The 27,991-nt window shown below is 37.5% G+C and overlaps 2 protein-coding genes across 3 annotated transcripts in view; one reads left to right on the top strand and one right to left on the bottom strand.

The window, feature by feature from the left end:
• The window catches only part of run (segmentation protein runt), a 100,222-nt gene that overhangs the window by 41,599 nt on the left and 30,632 nt on the right, over nucleotides 1-27,991 (top strand). The window lies entirely within an intron of this gene.
• Nucleotides 112-27,326, bottom strand: RunxA (Runt related A). 2 transcript variants are annotated; one of them, XM_069058508.1, is made up of 5 exons: nucleotides 26,429-27,326; nucleotides 17,087-17,200; nucleotides 10,138-10,257; nucleotides 2,902-3,114; nucleotides 112-2,205 (listed from the first exon to the last, which is right to left on the bottom strand). In XM_069058508.1, exons 1-5 carry the CDS (start codon nucleotides 26,844-26,846, stop codon nucleotides 1,583-1,585), a joined length of 1,488 nt encoding a protein of 495 aa, XP_068914609.1. In that variant the 5' UTR covers nucleotides 26,847-27,326; the 3' UTR covers nucleotides 112-1,582. The 2 variants fall into 2 exon arrangements, with proteins under 2 accessions (XP_068914609.1, XP_068914610.1); XM_069058509.1 differs by having other exon boundaries at nucleotides 10,138-10,242; nucleotides 26,429-27,325.

Genomic DNA, 27,991 nt, shown 5'->3' with positions numbered 1-27,991 from the left:
CTCGACCAGTACTAAGGGAATTCTCCAAATTTCCGGCAAATCATCTGAAGTATTTATGTAACAATTTTAATGCATAGTTTTAAGTTCGAAGGATGATGAAATGAAACAGACAGCATTCTTTGAATATTTATTTGTTATCGTTGTTGTTTATTTTACATTTTCCAACAGAAATCGTTACATAACAGGTATTATAATCATGGATGAATTTAATAACTCACTTTTTTTATACAGGGGGACTAATTAAAGCATATTGTACACGATAGTTTTACAAGCTTAAAGCTATAATAGCCACTATTAGTCGACGTCAGTCGAGCAAACATGCGGCTTTCTCTGTACATGACATGTCCTAACTTATACATAGTTAGATATACAACAGGGTCTTAGCCTAGACTTATACGAATCGATTGCACATCGTAAATAAAACAGTCTATATGTTACCGTCAAAATATACCGGAACGATACATCAAAGAAAAAACACAAATGTGGTAACAGCAATAATAAACTACCAGTTAATAACAAAAAAATTAACACTTACGAAATTATAAATCCGCGTAACACATGTCATTTAACATGCAGATATTCAGGTTCTGTTGACATTTCAATTTTTTTAAATTATTTGATTTTTCTTTATTAAGACACGAGAACTATAAAAAATGTCGGTAATTGTTCACTTTAACTACTTCTGGAATTTTCGCGTTTTTTCTAGCTAGACACCCTCAGGGTGTCCTCCTAGATCGTTTCCCACCATTCAAACCTTGTGCAAATGCCCTTTTTTTCTCTCTTGTTGTTTTTCAAGGTCGCGTCAAGGTCGCGCCAATGTCTTAGTATGACTAGAGGGTAACGAAAATTAATTTGCACAAGGTTTGAATGGTGGGAAACGATCTAGGAGGACGCCCTGAGACTGTCTAGCCAGAAAAAACGCGAAAATTCCAGAGGTAGTTAAAGTGAACAATTACCAAAATGTCGCAAACGACAACAACGAAAAAGTGTCATAAGATTTTGAACAGAAGTCGATTGAATTCGACCTGACTAGTTAGTTCATCGGTTGGACGTTGGCGCTGTGTGGAGTTGGAACTGTCACAGAATTATTCAATTGCATGTTTAAAGTGTAAAGTTTTGTCTATTTTATTTTGTTACTCGCTGTATTAATATTGCAATGAATAAAATTAAACAGACAAAGCCGAATCGACGTACTTATTTTTATTGATTTTTTTATTGAGTTGTTTTCTTTATCATTTACATTTTTTCCTTTGCATAGTGGTCATAACAACCTCTGACAAAATAGTAAAACTCATATTGTAATATTCTCATGTCCAATACATTTGCTCTCTTTGAAATACCCCAAACAATTATTTATACAAGATAACTACTCCTTTGAATTACCTATCGAGAACTTGTATAAAAGGCTTAAAGCTAAAACAAAGTCTACTGCAAGCTTTCTCGGGAATTGCACGCAAACCCAATTGCAAAGTTTGCCGGTAACATATCCACCATACCTGATCGGCCTAAGATCAGTCACTTTCGTTCACTGCTAGTGAGTCAATAATATTGCACAAAAATCACTTGAGAGGTCAGTCGTCACTCAATACGGCCTCCACACCACCGCATCACTGTTCTGCCCCGGTCCTCTCTGCCCCCCATTGGTGGTCAGTCTGCCGTCCTCCTGTCTGGCGGCGGCCGCCGCACACGTTCCATTATTACTCAACAGCAGATCGGTGGTACCGTTCATCTGTCGCTGGTTCGTCGTCGACAACTGATCCATCACGCTCTGGAGGTCGTTGTGGTGGGCCTGCGAAGTGTGCGAGTGCAACGAGTGGAAGTTGTGGCTCTGGTTGGCCGCGGAGTACAGCTGGGAGTACAAGAGACTCGCCGGCAGGACGGGATAGATCGAGTTGTTGCAGTTGCTGGAGGGGTACGAAGACGACGTCATGTTCTGGTGAAGGGGGAAGTTCGTGTTGTTGACGTGGTTGACGCCGAGACTCGTCTGAGTGGTGAGGATGTCTTCCTGGACGGGACTCTCGGCGGCGCTCGAGTTATCAGACAGAGATCTGGGGCCCGAGAGGGCGAAGTCCGTGTGGTTCGACGAGTACCGCGGGACCAGCAGAGAGGAGGTGTGGGTGGTACTCTGCGAATGGTTCGTGTGGTTCTGCGAGGAGACGAGGCCGAGGTGCTGGTCCAGGTCCGTCGCCGAGCTGTCAGGAAGCACTGCAAAAGAACGACGAGTGAATTGAGCGGATGGAAATTGCTCCGATGGTCGAGGTGGACGAGAGGGCTCGCGTAAACTCCACCGACGGTTGTTTTCTTGTCGAAACAGACCAGGATGATTGGAAATTATGAAAACGAACAGGACGGTTCAACTTCAATGATCTCCTGGCAGATTTTAGATTTTGCTTTATCTCAATTTTTATGACAAACGATCTATAGTTCGCCCGCCAGTTATATTCCACGACAATAAACGATGAAAGCTTTTCATTAACTTGGAGTTTTTCCAGAAAAATATTCTGGGCGTTACAAACCTCATATTTCATCACAATTATTAATATTATTAATGATTATGTGAATGAACAGATCAGTTCAAGTTCAATGATCTTTGGCAGATTTTAATTTTTGCTTCATCTCCATTTTTACGACGAGCGATCTATAGTTCGGCCGCCAGTTATATTTCACGACCTTAGACGAGCAAAGCTTTTCATCAACTTGGACTTTTTCCAGAAAAATATCCTGGACGTTATAAACGTCATATTTCATTCAATTAGTATTGTCTTTGGCATCGATTCAACAAAAGAGTAAAGCCGTGCTGAAGTTTTTATTACATTATAATCTCCAGTTTTATGGGACGATGTTTACACACGAAAAAATTCTTTGCACATTTTTCCCCGATTCTCTCGTCAACATACTCACATGAGCTGACATTGGACGTGGACCCGAAGGCGTCCTGGGTGGACGACTGGTCGGGGGTGCTTCCCGAAAAGCCCAGGGCCGGAGTGTTGAATTGGGACGCGGTGGGAGCCGTACACGAGCCCAGCGTGCTAGGTGTGAAATAAGGCGAGTACGCCCCTGCCGCGCCGTAACCCCAATGGGAATTCGTGCTGCTCAATCCAAATTGGGGCATATCTGAAATTAAATTTAAATTTAATCGCGCTTAAACGGACACGTTCAGGTGATGGCTGTGCAACGAACGATCTGTCCGACGTTTGTTTGGGCGGAAGTGACATTAACTTTTTATTCCGTGTGAAGCAAATCGAAAGAGTTTCGTGATAAGAAAAAATGGTGACAGGAAATGTGACATCCAGAGCGGGAAGTTTTTTCAAAAGAGGGAATATTAAACATTTTTCCCTGGGTTTCTGTTAGTTACTCGGAGGTCACGTGGTTGCAATTTTTGAAAAATGGAGAAAAAGGTTGCAGCGGAGGTGACACCAGAAGTCACCAGATCAAAAACAAATTGGTACGTTAATGTATCCAGTGCAGTATTGATGTCCAGAGTGTACTTTGTTCATGTGGGTAATATAGTTGATGAGCATATCGACCGTGCCACCCGCAGCTCTGTCATGCCCCACCAGAGCTATCGTTTTTATAAAACCTATCAGACCTGTGTTTTGTCCACATGTTATTGAATCCATTCGAGGCCGCAAAAACGAATTAATTGCTTTTTGCTTTACTTTTCGAGCCGTTTGTTTTGTTAACGTTATTGGAATGGTTGCAAATTATTGACAAATATTCAGTTCTGCGTGCCGTTTATGGCCGCCGACGCTGCATAAAACCGGTTTCGCGTTTCGCCGGATGGGTCACGTGACAGATATAAAAAAGCGTTCAGCGCGACGGAGACTGCACACGGAAGGACGAAAGGTGGCGGGTCGGGAAACGGGAAAAATTCCTGTTTTTTCCTAATTGTTTTTAATTATAATCGGGTCGGGTGAGGCGAGCCCGCCGCCAAACAGAATCCACTAAATCTTACGATCTCATTTCCGGCCACCCCTTTTATTATTCCACCGGGAAAAGCTCTCCGAATGAAAACAAAAACTCATTCATTACAGCTGTAAACAGAAATGCAAACAAACTAAATGATTTGAATGTAAAGTATTTAGCGCCGAGTGGCTTCCCCCAAGTCGATTCGTTCCGACGCTTCGAAAACCAAAAACTACAACTACACAAGGATAAATGAAAACAGGAGAAGAGATTTCAATTAAAGGGTAAATAATTGGAAAAGGAATTAGTGAAAAAACGAGGAAATATGAAAATATGATTTTGCAGAAATCTTAAAAAAAAAAAGATAGACCATAGCCCATCAGCCCATCCAACCACTGACCACGCCCGACGTTGCTTAACTTCATAGATCGAATTGTGATTAATGATGATGCTTTCATTATAAACTAGGCAAAAATGAATAGGGAATTCCACAATTTTTCTTGGTAAGCAAAATAATTGCCCCAATCCTCCCACGTATTCTTAAACACTAGATAAATTTAAAATGTTACAGGGACTTGAAACAGTACATTTAATGCGTATATATTTATATTTCTTACACATTTCATCACAAATTTTAAACTGTATTTATAAAAAATTCAAAAATGGAAAAATTCCCTATTCATTTTTGCCTAGTTTACATATATGTACTCCGTTTCTGAGTTCGATGCCGGTAAGTCGTAAAACCGGGTTGTCATAAATCAATAATAATCACCGCTTAACACAAGCATCTGCAAATTTCTTTTGTGGGGAAGATACTTGCGCTCGGCTCACATTAACAAATTGGCCATCCTCGTTCTGAAAGCTGTGTGCGGGCGTAAGAGTGAGAAAACATGATGTTTGGAAGATGTCACGTTATGGAAATCTAAAATAGCTATTTATGCAACGAGTTGCAAAATAAGCGGTTTTTTTTTGCACTAGACATGACACGAGTGTTAACGAGTGGTCCAAGATGTCTGGTGCAAAAAAAATAGCCATTTTGCTACGTGTTTCATACAAGATTTTTTCTAATTTAGTTACGAAAAGCGCACATTCTAATTAAAATCCTGTTTTAATCTGCTATTTCAATAATTTTCCGGGATAATAATACCAACACTTTTTAACACTAGTGATAATATAATGTCACTTTTTAACACTAGTGATAATATAATGTTACTTTTTAACACTAATGATAATATAATGTCACTTTTTTGACTAGTTATTAAATGAAGTACGTTTGACAACTAAAATGACATATCACAATGGTTACTTTTCGTAACTGAATTAGAAAAATTTGATTTATAACATTTTAACACCAGTAATAGATACCAGAAATATTAATCTTTCTGCTTAATTAATTATTCATGAAACGTTTTGGACGCACTGTCAGCGCTTCGGTCGTTTTATGGCTTAACGGCATCGTATGGATTTTTGAAAGAAAAATAAAAGAAAATTACGAAGAATGTTTGTCTCTTCCAATAGTTTTAATCAAAAAATGGAGAAGAACATATCTGAACAGCAATTACTACAAAAAAGGATTAAGAAAAATAATGGTAAATTGTTTATATTATTATTGAACTAAATGTGCATGTAAAAAAGATATTATTGTTAATGAATTTTTCCATTTAAAAGGGAAAGGAAAATAATTTCAAAAAGATATATGTATCTTGGTTTTCAATTTCTTGAGAAGAACGACAATCAAATGATTGGAATATGGGATGAGTATGAGAGAGAAACTTAAGAGAATTGACATACATTTATAAACATATTACATATATTGTTTATTACTAATAAATTAATAAAGGCCCATAGCAATCAAAAGAAAAAAAAAATAGAGAAAGAGAGTAGAAAAACATCGAGGATACATTGTCCGTTCTTTGTAATTTTCTTGATGTACTCGTAAACGATTTATTAGAGAGAAACAAATAATAATAAATACACAGCATATAGAGAGAGAGAGAGACATAAAGGAAACTATAAAAAGCAAAAAGAATTATAAGTACATATAGACAAATAATGAAATACTTACATAAACTGATAATAACAAGTACCTATTTTGACGATCTAAATGTGATAAAAATATAGAAATATGTACCTGGATAAAACATTAATACACATATGTAAGTATAGATATGATTAAAGAAGGAGAGAAAATGACATAAACGAAGTAGACGGAGAAAAGTTAACGCATGTTTTTTTTTTTTTAATTTGGCGTCGAAATTGGCGTTGAGGAGTCGTTTGTGAATGCACTATACAGATAACGGATCACGGATCAGCTGTTTAAATCTTATGCTTTTACATGAGTGGTGCGTTCTCAATCGACTCTCCAACGCCAACTTCGACGCCAAATTTAAAAAAATACCCTTTATAAATAAAGAGAAAAATACTTAAATCACCGAAAGACATTTTTATAAATTCATATTTTTTTTTGTAATGACTTTTTGTACCAGTATTAAAAAAGTTGTTGCTTTACTATTCCGGCCAAAAAATTTAGTCCACCCTTTTCTTGTCATTTCACAAAAATTGCCTGTAGTTAACCTTTATTGTCATTATGATTGACATTTGGAAATTAAAATTTTAAATTTTTTGCCGTCACCCATTAGAACATAAAAGTCCATTTATTTTTAACAATTGTCAATGTTAAAATTCACTCAAAGACCACGCTGTACCACCCTAAAACCTTTCGTTTCGGAACACCTGTATCGTAAAATCTCTCTAGATCAGGTTTGAGGTTATATCAATAATTTTCAAAAGTCAGAAAAGTTTCAGGTGTAAGCAAATTTTATACCAAAAGACACGAAATAAAGACGATTGTGACACTGAACATATTCAGTAGCGCAGGCGACTTTACATCAAAATAGCTGACGTACAATTTGACATTTTACGTTCTCAACTTAATAATATAATAAATAATAAATGATAAAATGTAAATGGCAACTGTGGCGTAGCTATAAAAAAAATCGGTCAATCACTAACTATAGTAAATTCAAAACAATTAGGGCTGAAGTAAAAAAGAAAGTCAATGCCGCTCACATTGACTATCTCAAAAAAGTTGAAAACGATATAAAGATGGATCCAAAAAAATTTTGGAGCTTTCTAAGTAATATAAAAGGTACCTCCGGTATTCCCAGTCAATTGATCTTTAACGGTGAAACACTCTCTACACCAATCAAAATTGTTGATGCCTTTGCTGATCATTTCAATGTAAATTATATCAAATCTAATTCAAGTCCTAGTCTAACTGATAACTTAATTTATCACATTATCTCTTTTGGCTCGGTTTCCGAAGATCAAGTCCTTTCTGCTTTAAAGAAAATTAAACAGAAATCAACAACTGGTCCCGATGGCATTCCGGCTTTTCTGCTGCCCAATTGTGCCGCTACACTTGCATTTCCTCTCTCAGTCATTTTTAACCTTGCACTAAAAACAAGTGACTTTCCTTCAACATGGAAAAATTCATATATAACCCCAGTTCATAAAAAGGGTGATAAGTATGACGTTAGTAACTACAGACCAATTTCACTTATCTGCAATTTTGCCAAAACATTTGAGTTCATTCTGCATGAGTATTTATTTACTAAAGTATGTAACCATTTATCCAACTGCCAACATGGTTTCTTTCTGAAACGCTCTACAATCTCGAATCTTTGCTGCTTTACCCAGTTTTCAGCTGAGTGTATTGATGAAAGAAAACAGGTTGATGTGATCTATACGGATTTCTCAAAAGCCTTTGACAGATTAGATCACAATATTCTTCTCTCTAAATTACACAGTTTTGGGTTTTCTGCTTCTTTGTTAACTTTTTTTAAGTCTTACCTAACTGGAAGGAAGCAGTATGTTTTCTATAAGGGATTCAAATCTAAAGAAATTATTCCAACTTCAGGTGTTCCTCAAGGATCTGTATTGGGACCCCTCTTTTTTTCGATTTTCATCAATGATATAGTCAATGGCTTATCATCTTTGAAACTGCTATTTGCTGACGATTTTAAGTTGTACCGTGAAATCTCTACCATTAGTGACTGTTTGCTTCTTCAAGATGACTTACTCAAACTCAGTCGATGGTGTCATGAAAATAAATTACATCTAAATCTGAACAAGTGTACTGTAATGTCCATTACACACAAAATCAACATCATTGAGTTTGAGTATAGAATTAATAACGTGAAATTAGCAAGAGTTCAATCGGTTGTTGATTTAGGTATTACGTTTGACAACAAATTGTCCTTTGTTCCACATATAAACGTTGTCGTTGCAAAAGCATTTCAGGCACTTGGCTTTATTATAAGGTGTTCCATGCACTTCAGAAATATTGACACATTAAAACTCTTATATTGTGCATATGTAAGATCAAAACTTGAGTATGGCAGCATCATTTGGGATCCAAGTTATCAGAGATATGTGGATAAAGTCGAAACTATTCAGCGTCGTTTTCTCAAATTCTTAGCATTCAAGACTGATGGTGTCTATCCTGAGAGAGGTTATTCTCAACAGAACTTACTCAAAAGATTTGACTTTCTAGACCTTCAGACCAGGAGAAGAAATTTTTCAATGAATTTTAAAAAAAAATTGAGTCAGATTTCTCTTCATGTGCCTAACAAAGGAACTCGCCAGTCGAGAACTTTTTACATATCCACACCCAGAACGAATGTTTTGAAGTTTTCACCTTTACATCAAATGTGCACTTATTATAATGAGTCACAAGACAATGATATTTTCAAGTGATTGCTGAACGCCGTAAAGTTTCCTGCCCCGTAATTGGATTCGTCTGTCGGGCAGTGTATAATAATAATAATAATAATAATAATAATAATAATAATCATCAAATCACTATAGTGGCTCATATCAACATGACAACACTTTGAAAGAAAAAATGAACTATAGAAACAATTTGATTGACACATGTCAACATGTGAAGTGAGGTTATTCGTTCCTAAAGGCTGCTCTACCTACAGCATACGTGAGGGAATGACAGTTGTGGGCGAATTTTTTATCCGCCGTTGTACATTGTTACCGATCTCTTAAATCTGGTCTGTCCTTTTTAAATTGGAACTAGCATCGTTTAATGAGAATTTTTTGTTGTAACAAAATTTTTTGGCAATTTTGACTTTTCCATTGACGGAAATTAAAATTATTTTTACACACCTAATAAATTATTTACTTTCTTACGAATATTAAAATAATAAATCTGGCAATGCGATTGCAAGAAAATGTCGAACAGACACTGACATAAAAAAAGTTGCATCCGTTGTATCACTGAATTAGTTAGTCCAACATGAAGAAAAAAGATCATAGCCAACTCGGTCCCAAAAAGATCGTGAACGGCTTATACTATACCGGGTGATTTTAAATGAATGTGACTTTTTTTTGTAGGTTGGTAATATTATTGTTGGTTATTCTGCTTTTTAATGTGATAGTTGACATAAACATAGGCGTCCTCACCTATTTGACACAATTTATTAATACATAAAATGTCAAAATGACGTACGTACGCCAATGTGTTGACTAAGGTATCAAGTTTGTCAAAATAATTTATGAAAAATGTTCCCAACTTAAGAAAAAAAGTCACAATCATTTAAAATCACCCGGTACTTTATTCTATACTCTAGTACCTACATTTGTTTAATTTGCTACAGTAATAGAAAAAATACAAAATGACATTCTGGTAAAATACTTGGCTTGCTTCATTTCCACATTCGCCACTGGATTTACTCATTTTATGGAAATATTGTAAAAGGAAATGTATGTGGAATTACAAAATTCGCTGCGCTTATGCGTGTAAACTTCCCACTTGTAACAAAAAAGTGGTGCTTTATACAGAAATAACTATTCCGACGATATTTTCAAAATCTTTTTTTTAATTTGTCAAAACAATTAAATTATCTTTCGTTTAAGCATGAAGCATTTTTTTATCGTGTTTCATCTTTTTTTTTAAGTTATAAATAGGATTATATAAATTATCTGTTAGGAACTACGCGTATGTAGATGCATCAAAAAAGCAATTTTAAATTCTCCACATTGCTCACAATTTGAATGAAGAAAACCGAAAAGAGTGAAGCAAACGTTGAAAAATGTTCTATCAAGTGGACCACTCGAACGATTTTGGCAATTTCCGGTGTATCGGCTTGCAACGCATCCGACTCGTTTAATACACTTTTTTGTCCGTCCAAGCAAAAACTAATAAATCCCTTAACTTACTGTTGCAATTTCCAATCGGCGGCATCCTGAATCCCGACAAAGGATCCGAAGCGGCGAAAGGAAAGGGCCGTTGGCCGAAAGCGAAATGAAATTGCTGCTGCTGCCCTAAAAGAGAAAGCACTATATTAAAACTGAATACTGTCCTGCTCTAAGTTGAACCGGGGAGGATCAGGTCGGGTAAAAATGCGGCCTTGGCGATCGTTTTTGCATTTTTTTGTGCACGCCAAGGGACGGGGATGAGGCTGCAGTATAAATCATAGAGCTCCTGCCAGCAGCCGTCGTGTGGAGCATTAAGAAACCGCAAGACTTGTACGCCAGATAGCAACTTGGCACAACTTTGTGCCAGTTTGTTCTGAATTGCTACAAACTTGCTGCAATATTAGTTCGCTTCAACCTTAAAAGGCTACACTCGGAGCGGGATCGCGTGTACCGAGAGGCCTTTCTAAACACGCTCCGAGGATTATGTTGGCACTTCACGATTTTTACGTTTATCGAGACAAACAAAAGAGGATTTCGTCGTGATTTTTTTTCCTGCTCCGGAAAAAAAAGGATCTTGTCGAAGCTGTGACGCAAGAGTTCGTGCCTGAAAAAATATCAAGTTATTTACAAAAATTCAATCAAGTTTTCTCAATTCCATCGTTAACATAGCATATTTCCTAATCTGTAAAAAAGACAATAAAATTCTCTGCACAAAAAAACAAAAAATTGTAAGTTGGTCAAGTATCAGAGAGCGTCAGTTTTGATTCTTGAAGGAAAATTAACTTAACAGCGTGGCCCCAAAAACGTTTCTAATGATGTGAGTTTTCAGAATTGTAGCGTATGTTCGAGCTTCATTTGTTTTCATTGTTGCTGATATCCTAAGCTTAATCTCGACAAAAAGAAATTTAAAAAATAAATCACTCATGAAGTATTTTAACAAGATCTGCGTCATTTGAAATTAAAATTAAGAAAACAATTTACTAAGTCAGTCTAACATTCAAAGAATCGCTTTTTAAGGTAATAACAGAAAGGCTCATTAAAAAAGTTTTTCTGAGTGTTTGAATCGTACCCACTTAGTGGTACTGGTACTGTCGACATAGCGTCTAAGTATTCTTCTATTGCAAGGTAGTAAAACTGACAACATTGCGCTAGACATTACGCTTTTTATAACCTCAAACTTAGAAAAACATAATCTTTACTACCAAATTAAATGCAAACTTTCCATGGCCCTCCATAATGCCAAAATAACGTGTATTCACGTTTATCAAATCTTCATTAAATTTGATCTTTTTTTATAAATTCTTGGTTTCAATTAGTCCAAAAGGTTACTGTAGTACTTTTTTTATAGTTTGACCTCTTTTGCATCTCAGAATAATGCGTAAACTGTAAATGTTCCTGCAGACCATTCTAACTTTGTTTTTTTCCTTTTTTACGAAAAAAATACACCGGTATGATTTTATTGAAAATTCTGTGATCTGTTTGAAATATCCGTTTGACATTTCTCATCCCTTTATATGACAAGTGTAACATAATAACTCAACATTGACATTTATATACCAGGTTGTGAACTTTTCCAATGACCCTCGTAGGTCCTCGACTCAGTCCAATCAAAAAACTTTTTGAGCACACTTTGTAATCTCTCGTCTCGTTTTGATTTTCCATTTTTTACAACTCCTTTGTATAAATGTAAAGGTTTGTGTTTCCGGCAGTCTTCTTCTTCTTTTTTTTATTTTATTTCTCCGGAAAAATTTGTCGAGATGAAAAACGAAATCTCATCGGGGTCGAAAGCCTTTAAACTCCGACGGCGAGTTCATTCAACGTTGTCGTTTTCTGCGGTGGGTCCTTCCTTTCCCAGCACACTGTCTGAGTCCAGGCTGCTTTTATAGCGCCGCGACGTCGAGTGTGAAACATGCACGGACCCAATATTTTTACGCCTTTTAAACGCAATTAAGAGTCTCCTAATCTCGTCGGCAACGCCTTTGAAATGGATCCACAAAAGCCCGACCCGGCTGCTCTTCAGCTCCGATTTTACAGTGTTTACGTTGGCATCACCTACCATCATACCATTATAATTTTTATCGCGCCCGTCGGCGGTGGCCCCGCTTCACCCCCTCCTGCCCCCAAACCCCCGGTTATCGTCGCACTGTCAACGGCAGAATATTCGGGTTTAATCAGGGGCCCCCGTAATAAACAGCATTAAAATTACACAATAGCTGCGACACATAATCAACCATGTAAAATAATTACGGCAGGAAACGTTTCGCAGGAAATAATTACATTTCCTGCGAGTATATATTAATTAACGTCTGCAGCAGTTGGTATCAGCAGGAGGTGACGGAGTGTAGCAGGACAGGGACGAGATCTCCGCGACAGCTGGACACTTTCCTGCTGACACGTATTAGATCGAAGGGACCGGGGGTGGGAAACGCGCCACTTGCGTCCCTCCTGAAAGGTTTTCGGTGCACTCGGGGAAAAAGTTTAATTATAGGAGGCAATCTTGGATTTTTCGGGACCTGTTGCGTCCCGGAATTCCTCGACAGACACGCGCTCTTATTTACTTCTTCGCATTCTTCACCTCAAATAGCTCTCCCTGTTTTGTCTACGGCATCGGCCGCCATTGCGACAGATTCAGACAAATTAACGAAAAAAACCAGGATTGAGCAGGAGCCGAGTGAATATTCATCACCGAGAATTTGCCTAAATTCGCAAGAGCTCTAGAACTGAATTAATGAATTGAATTGGTTGATTAATTAATTAGAACCGGCTCATCTGCGCGTGTTCGGACCCTTTTCCAACTATCCTGCTGAGGATACTTCATTTACATCAATTCGAGATCATTAGAATAGACCTGCACGTGGGGCGGCGACGAAGGCCTGCGGAATTCAATTTTCGATGACGGAACACCGGCAAATTTCGCGTTTTTATGGATCGCCGCCACCAGAAAATTAATTGGGCCGCAACGAGCCGCGGACATGATGTCAAAGCAATTAATCAACGCGTGCGGTTTGATTCGGGGGTTTCGAATGCGAATTGCGGACATGTTCCACCTTAATATTTGACTTGGATGCGCGGATTTATAACACGACTAACGGGGAATCGATCGTTTAACACCTAGTTCGGGATGAAATATTCACTGCGAGGAGATTAAAGGCCCGAGCAGGAGAAATTGATGACCGTCGTGGGGTTTGCACGCGAGGTGAACTCCACAAGCGACACAAAAATTTTGAAAAAGCTCGTCGAAAAGCTCGGCAAAGGATCTGCCCAAAAAATAGACGGCAATAGTTTTTACTGAAATCGGGCCGATTTAAGGAAAAAAATAGATAAAACAAAATAAAGTAATAAGTAGAGATTTAGGGTTTGGCTATCAAGGGATCAAGTAAATTCACTTCAAGAAATCAATTCTTGAATTGAAAATCATCAATTCAAGAATTGATTATCATCAAGTTAATTCACTCAAAGTTAAGTACCAGATTTTTTATTAGAAAATCAACTACATATTTTAATTAAATTTTAATTATACAGGTGTTTTTTGAATTCTAGTACAAAAAAAGACTGGTAATAGTTGAGAATGAGTAGAACTCATACACAAAAAAATTGTCTAATAAAAGTCTTTTCGTTTTCGAGATAAAAATAAATTTTGGTTAAAATTGTCAGTACGCTGCTGAATTTTAAAGGTAATTAAAAACGTAATTGGGGTTGTCAAGCAACAATAATATGTAATTTTGTTGTATTTTTGTTCATAGCATTGCATTGTCGGGTTGCTATGGTTTAACTTAATGTTTACTATTGTTGCGTCTGTGGCGTAGAATGTGCATTGACAGGGTTAGTTTATCCCTACCGTTTTAGATGTAAAAAAATGGTTTTCTGGACTCTTTAGAATCTCCAGATGACCCGTTTTTTTTGTACAAGCATTTAAAAAACACCCTGTATTTTGACTGGAGGTCATATTGGTGACAGTCGAACGTTAAAACATTTAAAATTACGTTGTACCATATGTGTCAAAATGTGTCAAAAATGGTTTTGATTTGCTGAAGGTTCCTACATGAATGAGTCAACGTTGCCAACATTTGACAGAGCTGTCGTCCAGTAGATACACTCCAATAGCAATATTATTCACAAATTCAAAGTTACCATTTAACATACAGATTAACGATAAAACATAAAAAAAACATGGCGTCAGTGAACTTCTAAGCTACTTGATCCAAAGAAACAAAAACAGTTTTTCGGATATCGGATACATTTTCATTTGCTTTATCGATGGTCGCGGCAAGACTGAAAACCAATGTGTCCATAACGATTTAGGTTACGCTAAAGAATTGTCCCTTGAAGGATTTCAAGTTTCGGTCTCTTCTCGAAAGAAATAAAAAAAACAAAATCAAAAACGCGTTTCCGCTTATTTATGATGAACGTGGAAGAAGCTGATGGAAAACAACAAACATTTTCACAATTGTTAAGTTTTGGAAAGACCTCTTCAGTTTTACACTATAATTGTATAAACTGTACCATAATATTAGTGAAAGATTCAAAACATACTCAAAAAAGAAAAATTGAATACTAGACATCCACATTTATTCATATTTTTTTTATTCCCAGATTCAGTCAAATGATTTGAGTTGTTTAGTGAGAACGTCGCAAAACAGTTAATGATATCTCAAACATCCCTCGAGACATCTCGGTTTGATTCGATTACCGTAACTTAATAGATAACATTCCGGGAATCAAGAAGCAGTCTGGACTCGACCGAAATAGGATGAAATAAATTTCACTCTGTAAGTACTTTGTCGTTTGTTTGCGCAGAAAATTTAGTGGTCGTTAAGGCCCGTGCACTTTTTTAATTTTTATTTTCTGCATCCTGCACGTTTCTGCCTACCACTGTAATTAATCATATGATACAATTGACCATTCTGTCAATAGAATAAATGTAACAAATGTGTGTTTAACGACAATGACAATTTTAAAGATGAGTAAAATCAGTAGGGTTTAGTTTTTAAATAAATAATAAATGATCTGACTATAAGTTCAGAATCCTCAGTTATCAATTCTTGGCCAAAATTCAAAAGGTAAATTCTCTAATAGCAAATGTTGTAGATTTGGCAAATATTATGTTATCTCGTTCCATTGTGGAAATAATAAATAGAACACTGACCATTGTTGGAGAGTATCGAGCTAATAGCCAATCCTTTTCTCTTTAATCTTCAGAATTGAATGGTTTATACAAATTTAAAAGATATTTAGTTGTGGTATCTCTGAAATATTATGTTTCAGGTGCTGAATTGTTAAAAATGAACAATTTCATTGTGAGGATGTTTCACCAAAAACGACCTATTACTGTTTTAAAATAAACTTGAATGAGTTAAAGGTTAGCTAGTTTAGGTTGAATTTTATGTGTGGGTTCAGTTAATTAGCGTCAGTTCTAAAATAAATATGTATTCTTGTGAAGATCACATTAACAATGTGCTACTTTGTAGTCACCACCGTGCGTTAAAATTCGTTATTTTGTAAAACAACATGAAGAAAATGTATACCCTGATGTCAAAGAATCCTCTCCAAATTATTATCCTTCATAACTTTCCTCAGTTTAACTATTTTCCTGTCAAGTTTTTTTAGGAAAATATTGTCAGGTCATCTTTTATGTCTTTTAACAAGAGCTTGTTTGTTCGGGAAAAAGCGATTTACAAACCGAAAAAATTATCTTGAGGACATTATTTTAAATTGCTCATTGACTAAACATTTTTCTCTAGTGGAGTAAATATTTCTTTGTTACAGAATTATTTTTTGTGTCAGAATTTGAGAATTTTCTGCTGTGTGAATGGATTTTGATAAATGTCACAACTTGTCAAAAGGAAACATCAAGCTAATTTTAGAGATTTTAAGCGATTTGTTACCTTTAAGGGGCTCGTCGAAAATTGGGCCTTTTTTGGCACTCGTGGAACTTGTGATCTAGCAATCTGAGCTTTTAGTATGTTGTGTTGCATAACATTAAATTTTCGCGGGAACTCTACGGTGAATAACCCTGTATTATCATTAAATACAGCGTGATTCTGAAATAAGTTTGGAAAAAAAACCGGTAATTGGTGATGATGAGAAGAAGTTATAGACAAGAAAATTTTCTTATAAAAGATTTTTCGTTTTTGAGATACAAATGATTGAAAATTTGATCAAAATTGCTAGTACGCTGCTGAGTTAAAAATGATTAATTGATTATCCTGGTAGTTTAGCAACAATAATAATCAAAGATAAAAGGTGCCCATAGTCATAAAGGTCAGGTTAGGTACTCCCTTCGATCATTTCCATAGAAACATTTACAAAGCAGTGTGCTTGCACCTGCGACTTCATTGTGGAGCTGATGTAACAATGGTTGCTAATGAAGTGAACAAATTCGGACAAATTTTCCCTATTCATAGCCGACGAAAATACGAGGATATGGGGTAATTTCCATTCTTTTGATTTCATTCCCAAAAGTCACTTACGCAGAATTATTTCGTATCAAGGATACTCGACATTTTTTTTCCAAACTTATTTCAGAATCACCCTGTATGTTATTCGCCTGTGTATGTGTAATGTGTAGAAAATTTTGTAATAAATTAATAGATATGTAATTAATATTAATATTTATATCTAATTAATTATCTACCTATTAAAAAAATCTACGGAATATCCATAATATACCTAACGAAGCCGAATGAAGAGGAAATATCGCTTGAATTTTTTGATTATTTAGAAATCAAATTGATTTTGATTTTGAACGTTTGCAGGGCCAATTTTTTGAACACCCGGTACATGAAGTTAAAGTGTTAGAGATGTAAATTCGATGTAACTGGTGTGTTGGGGTTCCGTCGGTACATTCTGTAAACGTCAATACTATCCCGTCGCTGCTTATTAAGCCCACACGAACACCTTGTTCCCGGATCCAAAGTTCCGGTGGAGTCTCCGTCGGCCGGAGTAATCCGGTGTCGACTCTGTTACTCACTTGTTTTCGATCTGGGCTCCCTCGGGCCGTCGACGGTGACTTTGATGGCCTTGTTGTAGGTGGCAACTTGCGGCGGACTGGTGGAGACCATGATGGTGAGCGTGAAACTCTTCCCTGTAACAGAGAGAAAATTGAAATTGAATTAGAGCGAGGACCGTCGGAGGCGGCGCGGCGCGGGTCGGTCCGGGCCGGTTAACACTTACACGATGCGGCGGAATGCCGGAGGTGGCGGCTTAAAAGCGGCTAACCGGGGACCTGACCGCGACCAGGGTCCGTACCAGCCGGCGGCCGGCGGCGGCGTTCGCGTGACGCCCTCGCCGACTCCACTCCTGCGGTACACCCGCACTGTTATGTGCCGCGCCGCACGCGACCGTCATCGTCATTTTTTCCCGTCGGGCCGCGACGGCTTCCGGGGGCGGCTGCGGGGAGCGACGCCGAAAATCGATGCATTTAAAGCTGGCGGTGTGTTTGAGGTATCACACAAACCCTAATGGCCGGGTTAAACACATCAAGTAGTGTGCATTTTTCACCGAAAGCTCACCTACACACATACGGCCTGCCGCAATCCAAAGGTGCGGCAAAGCGGCCGGGGACGGGGTCGGGGCCGGCAGGGGCGTGCGAGCCGCAACATTTTTAAAGCCGGATTTACTGCCTGCGTTGTTAGCTGCCCACTAAGCGCTCGCAAATACGGAAATGGACGCGGAATTTTTCACAGAGGTCGCAACACGACTTGCCACCTCGTGCTAAAAGGAAACGGCACTTTTAAAAGACGATACCGTTCATGTTTTTCACTCCTCCCAATCGTTCTTGGTCAAGTGTAACTTTCGAAAGTCACACAAAGGAAGAAGTAAATGTAAAATGCGACAGTTGACATAAAAAATTTCAACTACCCTGTTCTTAATCGAATAAGATTATACGGCGCTCATAAACCCTTTGACTCTATAATAGGAAACAATGGAGTTTATGTGCCCTCTATAACCTTATTCGACGAAGAATATTAATACTCTGCCTTGTCTTTCAATTTTCAAATCTAAATGCACCAGAGTATAACGGGTGTTTTTTAAAATTTGGCGTCGAAGTTGGCGTTGAAGAGTCGAGTCGATTGTGAATGCACTATACAGGGTGTCTCAGCTAAGACTTTCGAACCTAATATCTCGGTTATTTGCCAACGGATTTTTATAAAATTTAAAATGCAGATATTTTAGATCGTGAAGGTTCAATTAGTAATACATAATAAAATTACCTCAAGTTAAAAAATTTAATTTTAACACATGTTTATTATTATTATTATTAAATTGTTAAACATTAAATAGGGGTCTACACAAACAATTAAGTAAATCATTTGTCTGATTCAACGAAAAGATTAGATTTTATCGTTAAAAATTTAATGTAAAATTTGAAGGTATTTGAGCAGTTACCTTTTGAAACAATCGATGCTTAATTGCCAAGCAACATTTTGTACACCCTTTAAAGTCTGTCAAAATTGGGCGCGCTTTATTAGAAACGACAAATTGTGAAAATTGATTGAAAATACTCTAAAAATAGACTACAGTGGCAGAAATTGCAATATTGTTGAAAAAGGAAAAAAAAATTTGCCTATGGAGAGTATCGTAAGAACCTCAATGACACAGTTCGTTTTCTCGTGGAACACTATCTAAATGTAGGCTTTACAAAATGTAAGGTTAAGAGAGTCGTCAATTTATTTGAAAACACAGGAAGCGTACGTGAACTAATTATTATAGAAGAATTAAAGCATCCAGTATATAATAAATTATGTCCAAATGTTGTCTTTAACTTTGTAAATGTTTGTAAGGTTAGCATGATAAACGTCAAATATGTCACCTGCGTTTGTGCGAAAAGGAATGACCAAAATTCGGCGATAGTGCGCGTTTGTTTCATACGCGTCTACGTTTTTGCATTTGCAGTTACGTTTAACACAGTTTTTTGATTTTTTCTTGCAAACCAGACGTCTTTCAAGGACGGATTTTTTCCTACAGCATTTTTTATTGACGATCAATTTTTTATGTAAATCTTAATTGATTCAACATTTTAAAAAGGCATGTAAAAATTACATTTTTAAGACTTGGCTGATTGCATTAACAGGATTTTATTCTTCACCATCTAAAATATCTGCATTTTAAATTTCACAAAAATCCGCTGGAAAATAACCGAGTTATTAGGCTCGAAAGTCTTAGCTGAAACACCCTGTATAACGGATCATGGATCAGTTGTTTAAATCTTACGTTTTACACTAGTGGTGCGTTCTCAATCGAGTCTCCAACGCCAACTTCGACGTCAAATTTAAAAAAAAACATCTTTATATACTTCATTGCTATCGAGTGTTAAATTTCTCTGTTCTTTAAAGTGTCGATTGTGAACGCATTACCACTCGTCAGTTTACATATTAAAAATACAAACAACTCAAAAAGTGAGGTTAGATTTAAACAGCTGATACGTAATCCGTGTGCGTTCACAATCGACTTTTAACGTCAACTTTGAGGAGACATTTAAATGAATATCTGATATAAAATAAACAATTAGACATATTTTGGGAGAATACAGAGATCTATTGTACAGAGACGAAAATAAAGATTTTCAATACAAAATATCCCCTCAAGATTCATACCTAACGTCTTCTTGTTTTGCTGTTGTTTTTTTTAAATAGAAAAAAAATCAACGTGGATAGTAAACCAAAGCAAATGAAAATATGTACCTACTCGTACAACTTTTTTTCTTTATTTCCATCGGGTTCTCGTATTTCACCAAAACAAATTTAATTTTCGGTAACAAATTAAACGTAGTTTTTACTTTTACAATTAATCTCGATTGATTATATTGACAGATCAAAGTTTACTGCCAGCTTCATAACAAACCACTTCAGCTTTGAACACATTCGTTTATTTAACATCGATTTCAACATTCTCTGAATTCAAAGCTCTATATCATTTGACGTTGCTGAAATGTAATAAATTGAATTTAACTTACCAATTACGCTGCGTACAATGTTACAGTTCCATTTTCAAAATTCAAATAAAAATACCGAGGCGGTGTGGATATTGTCAAAATACTAATTGTAGGTGCAATCTATTTCATTTCAGAAGTGAACACAGTTCATAGTTTATTAAATGAACGATAATTTTTTGTAATACATAATATATGCATATTTATTTACTAATGTTATTTTCGATATCCAGGATACCCAAATATTATCATATATTCTTAAAGTATGAACATACTAATAGTTATTTAAGATATAAGTGTAAAAAGTGATCCTTATTGCACGAACGGGTTTAAAATACGACCAAGGTACGAGGGAGTATTTTAAAGGATGTGAGTGCAACAAAGGAACTTTTTACACGTATGTCTTACAACATTTTATCTACGATCGTGAGATCATCGCACCGCTTTCAACATAAATTTGTATAAAACAATTATTATTGATTCAAATTTTATGAATAACCAAAGTTGTTTGAGAACCACGTCGTTTAGCAACCTACTTCTAAAGAATGTTTCCAACAAATTGTATTGTTGTATTCTGACAGTTCTGTGCCATAAAAGCGTGTACTAAAAGTTTTATGGCACGATTCCGTTAGTTCACTAAACGTAGTGTAAAAAGTGTCTACTTTTTACACGATCGTAGATAAAATATTCTAAAGTTCGAAAAAGTTTAAGTCAGACCAACAAAAATTGCAATGAATATGCTCATGAATTAAGAATGTGACTGTTTTAATCATTTGTCAAAAATCACCGAATCTTTATTATTTAATCCTTCAAATCCTTCAAATTAAACATGTAGTAGCTACACCATTGGATACTTTTTCGATACTATGTAAAAATATCCAGCGTTACACCTACATTTAAACAAGATGAAATGAATGACTATATTCTTGCAATTTTTTTTTGGAAAATTATTAAAGATTGCAAGTGATATAAATCTGTAATGTAATAACAACTTACACTAGACCAATGTGAACTTCAGAACGGTCAACCAGATATAAATGTTACGCTGTGATTGGTTGCCATTGTTGACAATATTAAACAATATTTTTAAAACGAAAATTATTAAATTGCGTCCATTTTAGACGTCAATAAAATTTTCGATACATTTCAAACACGCTATTTACTCCTTTTTTACAACTTGCATTCTCATGACACTAAGCTAACACTAATTCAAGATTTTTTAATAACGACATGTCTCAAAAAAACCGCATTAGATCTGGTGTCCGTCAAGGTTCAATTTCAGAACCTATTATGTTCGTACAATTTATCAACGATTTACCATTACGATCTTGTTGTAGTTTATGCGAAATGAAACAACATTTAACCAATCCAAAAACTTTTATATTTATATTCGGATATGACGTCGCTGGTAAAGAAATGATGAAAATCAAATTTTTGAGTGCTATATTTTATGTTTCAAAATCCTGTAGCATGATCATGGTCACATTTTCTCTTAAGCAGTCTTTCAAGAAATTTGTCTCATTAACATCATAGGTATTTTTTTGAGGATAACACTTCACAAAACCTATCTACATTTCTGTTTAAGAAATTTTGCCAGATTGGCATACTTTGATTAGGTATTGCAGAAAACCGGAATCTATGCATAAGTGTCTCATTCATGTTTAAAAAGGATATATTCAATCTCCAGTTCCTGTCATAATTACTATAATGGATCAATTAATTTATCAACTAGACTAACTATTATTGCATTAAATTCGATGTTAGGTAAGTTATCAGAGAATTTCTGACATCTTATACATACAGGGTGTCCCAAAAATGGCGTACTAACGGTACACTACGGTGTAGAAGAGATTACCGTAAACGTCAGAAAAATGTTAAAAAAATTCTATTTGACTTATTTGCTGATTTGGCGGTCTTTGAAAGTGGCACTTAACACGTCAATTATTTTGAAATACATATATGTATGAAATTGTCATGACAGCTACCTCTAATCGTACATATTATCACAAAGTACAAGATCACTCACTACCAATATTTAATCCTGCATAATAGAGAATTTAGAAGCTTTGGAAATCGACAAAAATATTTTAAGTCCACTACGGTAACATTGCAAGGTAATGATGTACGAATATATCTTTGTTTACATTGTATTACCGTTAATAATAATAATATTATTATTATTTTATTATTTTATTCAGCAACGGGAATAGTACCGCAATCTCGTTTTAAAAATTTAAAATTTTGGACTTAGAGAACACATTGGTGGTTGAAATTCAAAAAGGTATATTATTATACTCATGGCATATCGTGAGGAAATTCCTTAACATTGACACAGAACATAAAACACAAAAAAGTCAAAATGTGGAGGCGAGACGCCGGTAATTATGTTGATAAGCAGTGCACTATTACTTGATAGTATTATCCGTAATAGTGTATGTACTACTGCGGGCAAAAAAAGTGGGACATCAACGTCATTGTCTTGACTTTTAATGTGAAATAACCCTTATCTGATTCTAACCCTACTTTGAATTGTCATTAAGTATTGGAGATTGTAGGGAATAAGTGTAAGTAAGCACGTAGTGAATATTTATTTAATGCAAAGTCCCAATCAAAATCTACCTTTATCAGAAGAAGAGGGCATTTGGAAAAGAAAAATAGGAGTATAAAATAAAATTTTAAACTGTCAGCTAGAATAGTGTCAAATTTCTATGACAATAATCAAAGGCAAAATGACAATAAAGCTTGAACTACATTGAATTTTTCAAAACTGACAGAAGTTTGATGTCCCACTTTTTTTGCTCGCAATAGTACTCCGGCAAAATTGCCGTGCCGCCGGGTGGTGGAGGGTCATCACTGCACTTTTCACTTAAAAAATAACAGCGACAGAGACAAAAATTGACACTTCACATGAAAGCGGCAAAAATTTCATAACATGGGCATGGCCTGCTTCAACTATAATAATTTATAATAACCCTGTATATGTTATAGAAATTAACAGTAAGTACAATTAAAGTGAAGATTTGGTATCGTTAAATGAAAAAAGAACTGGATAAAAATCTATGGTGGGATATTAAAGAGTAAAAATGGAACTTAGAAAGTTTAGATATTCTAATCGATAAAATTTTTACACCACGAAGTCAAATTTTCGAGAACTTTCCTTTGTCACCTGTAACATTTTTTAAAAAAGAATTCATGACCACTGGAAAAATATAGGGTGTCATTTAAAATTTTGAAATGGGGTGACTAGACTGTACGGAATAATGACGTGACATTTATACTAAAAATAAAAAGGACTAAACAATTTTTTTAAAAGGGGCGATTTGGAGAGTGGAACTTTTGAAAAAGCAATATGGACCACTCGTGTTCAGCATTTTGAAAAGTTGTTCGCGACGAGTTGAGGTGTGGATGGTTGGTGTCTGTGCGGACGAAAGCGGGGTCCGAGGGATGGTCTGCGGGGTGTCCTTGCCTCATCTCCGCCCCTGTGTTCTGGTCGTGCACGCATTCGGGCCGCACCGCGAAACTCATTAAACCAGCCGACGAATAAATCCAAAAGTGTACATAATCGATTGCGTTTTACATGGTGAAATGAACTACGCTCGGTTGTTGGTCGACCGGATTACTGGCCGGCTTTGTGTGTGTTTCTCTCCAATATTTATTTTGATCGTTGTCGGCCAGAAGCTCCTTTTTCAGGAGCTTTTTGTTTAATCTGGTTTTACTAATGCACTTTGTGTTGTTATCAATTTTAATGCCTGGACCCCTCCTCCGCACTTCTCGATGATTAGATCGGCTTAATTCCGCAAACGAATCGATACGACCCCATCACGGCCGACATCTCGAAACCTCCCGTACCATTAATCATTGACAAACTGGAAGATATCTCCGAGATATTCGCACAATCTGGCGACGCTGAGAAGTAATTAACGCGAGACGTCTTGAAATAATCATCCGCTAATCTCGGATTAGCGACTCTCACCTGCCGGATTTGTGTCGATCCGGGGAGATTTCCGGGATTACTCCGGGTACATTCTCGAAGATGCCACACACACGCACTCATACGAGTATGCGAAACCGATTTTTACAATTTAAATTTTAATTCCCCAATTGAGCACCACCCATCATGTGTCATCAATTTTTTTTCACTAAAAAATGTTTTTGATATTAAATTCCTCAGTTTCACTTATTTCTAACAAAAATTAAGTTTTATAAGAAAAAATAAACGACACAGAAACATGAATGTGTGCTATTAAAATGCGAACATAAAAATTCTTTGACATCTAAGGCTTTTGTTTTAGGACACAGTTTTTGAAAAATTTCGAAATTTTTCAAAAGTAAAGTAATTAAATAATCCTTAAATATCTGTAGTGATTAGTGTTGCGATGTCATCAATTATTATTAGATCTATAAAACGATTTTGTAAAAATTTGTAAAAAAAAAAATTACAAAAAATTTAAAACGATATTTCCCTGCTATGTTGATTTAAAAAAAAAAGATTTCTTGTGACAACTCTTCGAAAAATAATAAATATTGAAGAGACGAAATTTTTGGCGATTTTTTCGTTGTGTAAAAATTTGCAAGTTTTGCTCTGAATCGTCCCTTGGCGCCCCTTGACGGCTCCGTCTGGAGATTTAAACGATAGGGCAAAGAAAATTCTCTTAGAGCTCGACGCTCCGTGAAAAGTGGCGTCGCGCATGGCCGATGAAAAATCGTAGAACCCGCCTCGCGGAAAACCAACTTGTCGCGGAAAAGTGTCAACAGATTATAAAAGTTAATCCGGCGGAAAATGAGCTGTTTGTCTGACGGCACCCTTTTCATTTCTCGTCACGAAATTAAACCGACAACTCGACTGATACGATTCCGTTTAAAAATAAAGTTTGAGCCGGGATTAGCGCGAAACGGACGTTTTTCGTACTGTTGACACAACCCGGAGCTGCCCGGATTTGTCAATAGGGTTAACCCGGAGGTACGATTGACCTAATTATGTACAAAACATCTGAAGTTCACTTTTGACAGCGAAGAAGAAGGTGTCGTACCTATCTCACCCGATTCGACCGAACCGACAAAAAAAATTCTATAAGGGTTTCGAAAAACACCCGCTCCTCAATATTTACACTCGAATTAAATTTTTAAACAGCTGACCTGTTGCTTCGCTTTTGTTTTGCCGATAAAAATGTCACCTGTCAAACGCAAATCAGCTCGGAAACGTAACAAAATAAAATCCCCAAATCGACACCGCTCCGGAAATTTCTAAATAAGGTGGATACAATCAAACAAAAATAATACAAAGAGAGCTTTCAAATTATTTTACAATTGTTCACGTTTTTACGTTTCTGTTGTCAAAAATAAGTAACAAAATTATTCTTCATCACTTGTGACAAACAAAATTTTCATTTCCGGTTATATCTCTTTTACTTAAATTTTGAATAAGTAGAATCATTTCAAACTCGATTAACATTGTGATTCAGGCGATGCATGAATAATTTTATTGTTAAAAAAATGTGGTATAAGATATTTAACAGATCCAAAATGTGATACTATTCAGATATTGTGTCCCTGATTCCAAATTACAAAATATTCATAACACACTTTGATTATTTTTTGAAACCCACCAAAGGTGCCTACAAAATCTAATTTTTGTACTGGATGAAGCAAAAAATAGAAAAATGGTTCACTCAAAATAATCGAGACACTACATTCTAGACTCACATGACAAAAGAAATATCTGGTCAAAGTAAACTACGAACAAAAATAATTCAAAAGTTTTCCTTATAACTTGGTAAACGTCGTCATACAAGTGATCGACTGTTTCGGCGGGAAAATGTTCATCATAACAGCCAATAAAAGTAAATTTACCTTTGCTCGACAGTTGACTGACTGATTAATATTTTTTCGGTGTCGTATTTCCTTCACATTTAAGGCACAAAGTTGCGATACTCGTAAATGTTTAAAATTTGAAATTTTGATCAGAAAAATATGTCTTCAAGTTGAGTGAAAGGCCGAATCCCGGGAAATAATTTTAATTTTCTCCATGTCAAATTCAGGTCGAAAAAGGTTGATTAAAAAAAACGAAAACAAGGAAAGTTGCCGGTGCATTGTGTTATTGTTTTTGGTGAAAATAAATTCTCCGTTAAAATTTCGTTCGCCGTGAAACAGGTTGGGAAAAATGCTTTGCGTTGAAAACAACAATCGGTTACTTTGGCAACGACCATTATTTGGTTAAAGAGCTTGTTTTTAATAAACACCGAATTGAACCGTGGCTCGTTTAAAAATGTAGTTTTTTCCGTTGCGGTCCGCCACATTACCTCGCGTGCGTGGCATCGTCGAAATTTTGATTTTTCCCGTGTGAAGGTTTTTGGAGTGCGTCGCGACGGCAGACTCACTCACCTCTTCCGCTCCTGCCGACGAACCTCAAATCGTTGAACTTGGCGACTTGGTTCTTCATGACGGCCGTCGAGTTTCTCAGCTCGGCGCAGTAGTTCTCGTCGTTGCCGGCCTTGACGGTGACGACGGTGCCGTCGCCGATGTCGCCGAGAGCGACCACCTTGAAGGCGACCGGCAGCGTCTTGTTGGACCTCCAGTGGGGCGGCAAGACCGTGCAGACGAACAGCGGACTCCCCGTCCTGATCAGTTCGCCGGGATGCTCCGAGAGGAAGTCGTTGAGCGTCCTCTCGGCCAGGATGTCGGACGTCATCTTCGTGTAGGTGTCGTTGATGACGCTGGTTCCCTCGGGCGAGGACGCCGTCCCCGTCGCCGTCTGCGTGTTGGCGGTCAGGTGCATCGTCGGATTCCACTCGCCGAACATCAAGTTTCTTGGACGTGGGGCCGCTCCATGGTCAAAAAAAGGCGCCGCGTGACACGCATCCTTCGGTTGCTAAGCAACACATGACGTAATGTCAACACTTTTTTGAATGAAAACTTTTCCGGAGGGTGGGGTGGAAAAATGGGGCGCACTTTCACATCGGGGCCGGCGGGATGTTCAGCGCGTCGCGAGCGTCTAACAACTGCGGTGCCACACACGTCGCCAGAATAAAACGCACACGCACACACACACACCACACGCGGCGGCCTGCCGGGAGCGGGACTCCTGGAGAAGGTCCCGATTCCTTTCGACTAAACGGTCGGGACTCTCGGTGCGAAAACACGCCGAGCGTCGCACCGCCGCCGCTCCATCTGTTTCGTTCTATCGCGAATTTGACCAAACTAAAGGCTTTAACAGTGTGTTGTTGATTAACTACCGAAAACAGGGGCGAGACTTACGGCCCCGGAGGCCCCCCGGGCTGCGCCCCGGCAAGACGAGGACGGCCAACCGGAGACGCGTCGCGGTTTGCGTCCGAAAGCAGTGGCACTCTTGCGCTTGATAACCCTTTGGTTATCAGGGGAGGCCGACGAAGACGCCCCTATGCCGCCCCCTGGTGCGAGAGCGAGAGGCCGCCGCTCCAGATTAAAACAGAAGCCAACATAAAGGGGTACGTGCCGGACGAGGACGGCGCACGGCGGCGGGCGGCGGGAGCGAGCGAGAGCGGCGCGTTTGCGGTCAGAGCGGGCCGGGCCTGGCGGTAATAAAGGAGCGAAGTATATAAATTGGCGTTGGAGCGACAAGAACGCGGTTTATCGGCACACGCTGGCGAAGGCGGCGCAGGCGTCACATATGGTGGGACGAGATGGGCGCCAAACGCCGATGGGAGCTCTGTTATTGCCACCGCCGCTATTGTCATGTGTTTTGTCTTTGCCGCCGGTGGCGGTCGACGGCTAACCGGAGCTGCCGTTATCCGAGCGCGCCGCCACCGAGACCTGACGTGCGACGAACACGGCGTCGTGGCAAGGAGGATATCCCACAACCGCACCGTTTGTGTGTTGTGTGTTCTGCAATGATAATGACAAAACGAGCTGACGGAGAATTCGCGCTAAAAATCTATCTGCGGGGTTCGCGTGATCGAGACGCCAACT

The sequence above is a fragment of the Tenebrio molitor genome, chromosome 9 (assembly GCF_963966145.1).
Source record: "Tenebrio molitor chromosome 9, icTenMoli1.1, whole genome shotgun sequence".
NCBI classification, from domain to species: Eukaryota; Metazoa; Arthropoda; class Insecta; order Coleoptera; family Tenebrionidae; genus Tenebrio; species Tenebrio molitor.
The sequence above is the reverse complement of the archived record's forward strand: the minus strand, read 5'-3'. Positions and strand labels throughout refer to the sequence as shown.

Coding starts and splice junctions, on each gene's coding strand:
- RunxA (XM_069058508.1), bottom strand. CDS start 26,846: ATGTTCGGCGAGTGGAATCCGACGATGCACCTGACCGCCAACACGCAG. Junction 17,201..26,428: donor CGTCGGCAGGAGCGGAAGAG/GTGAGTGAGTCT, acceptor TCTCTGTTACAG/GGAAGAGTTTCACGCTCACC. Junction 10,258..17,086: donor GGAGCCCAGATCGAAAACAA/GTGAGTAACAGA, acceptor GTTTTAATATAG/TGCTTTCTCTTTTAGGGCAG.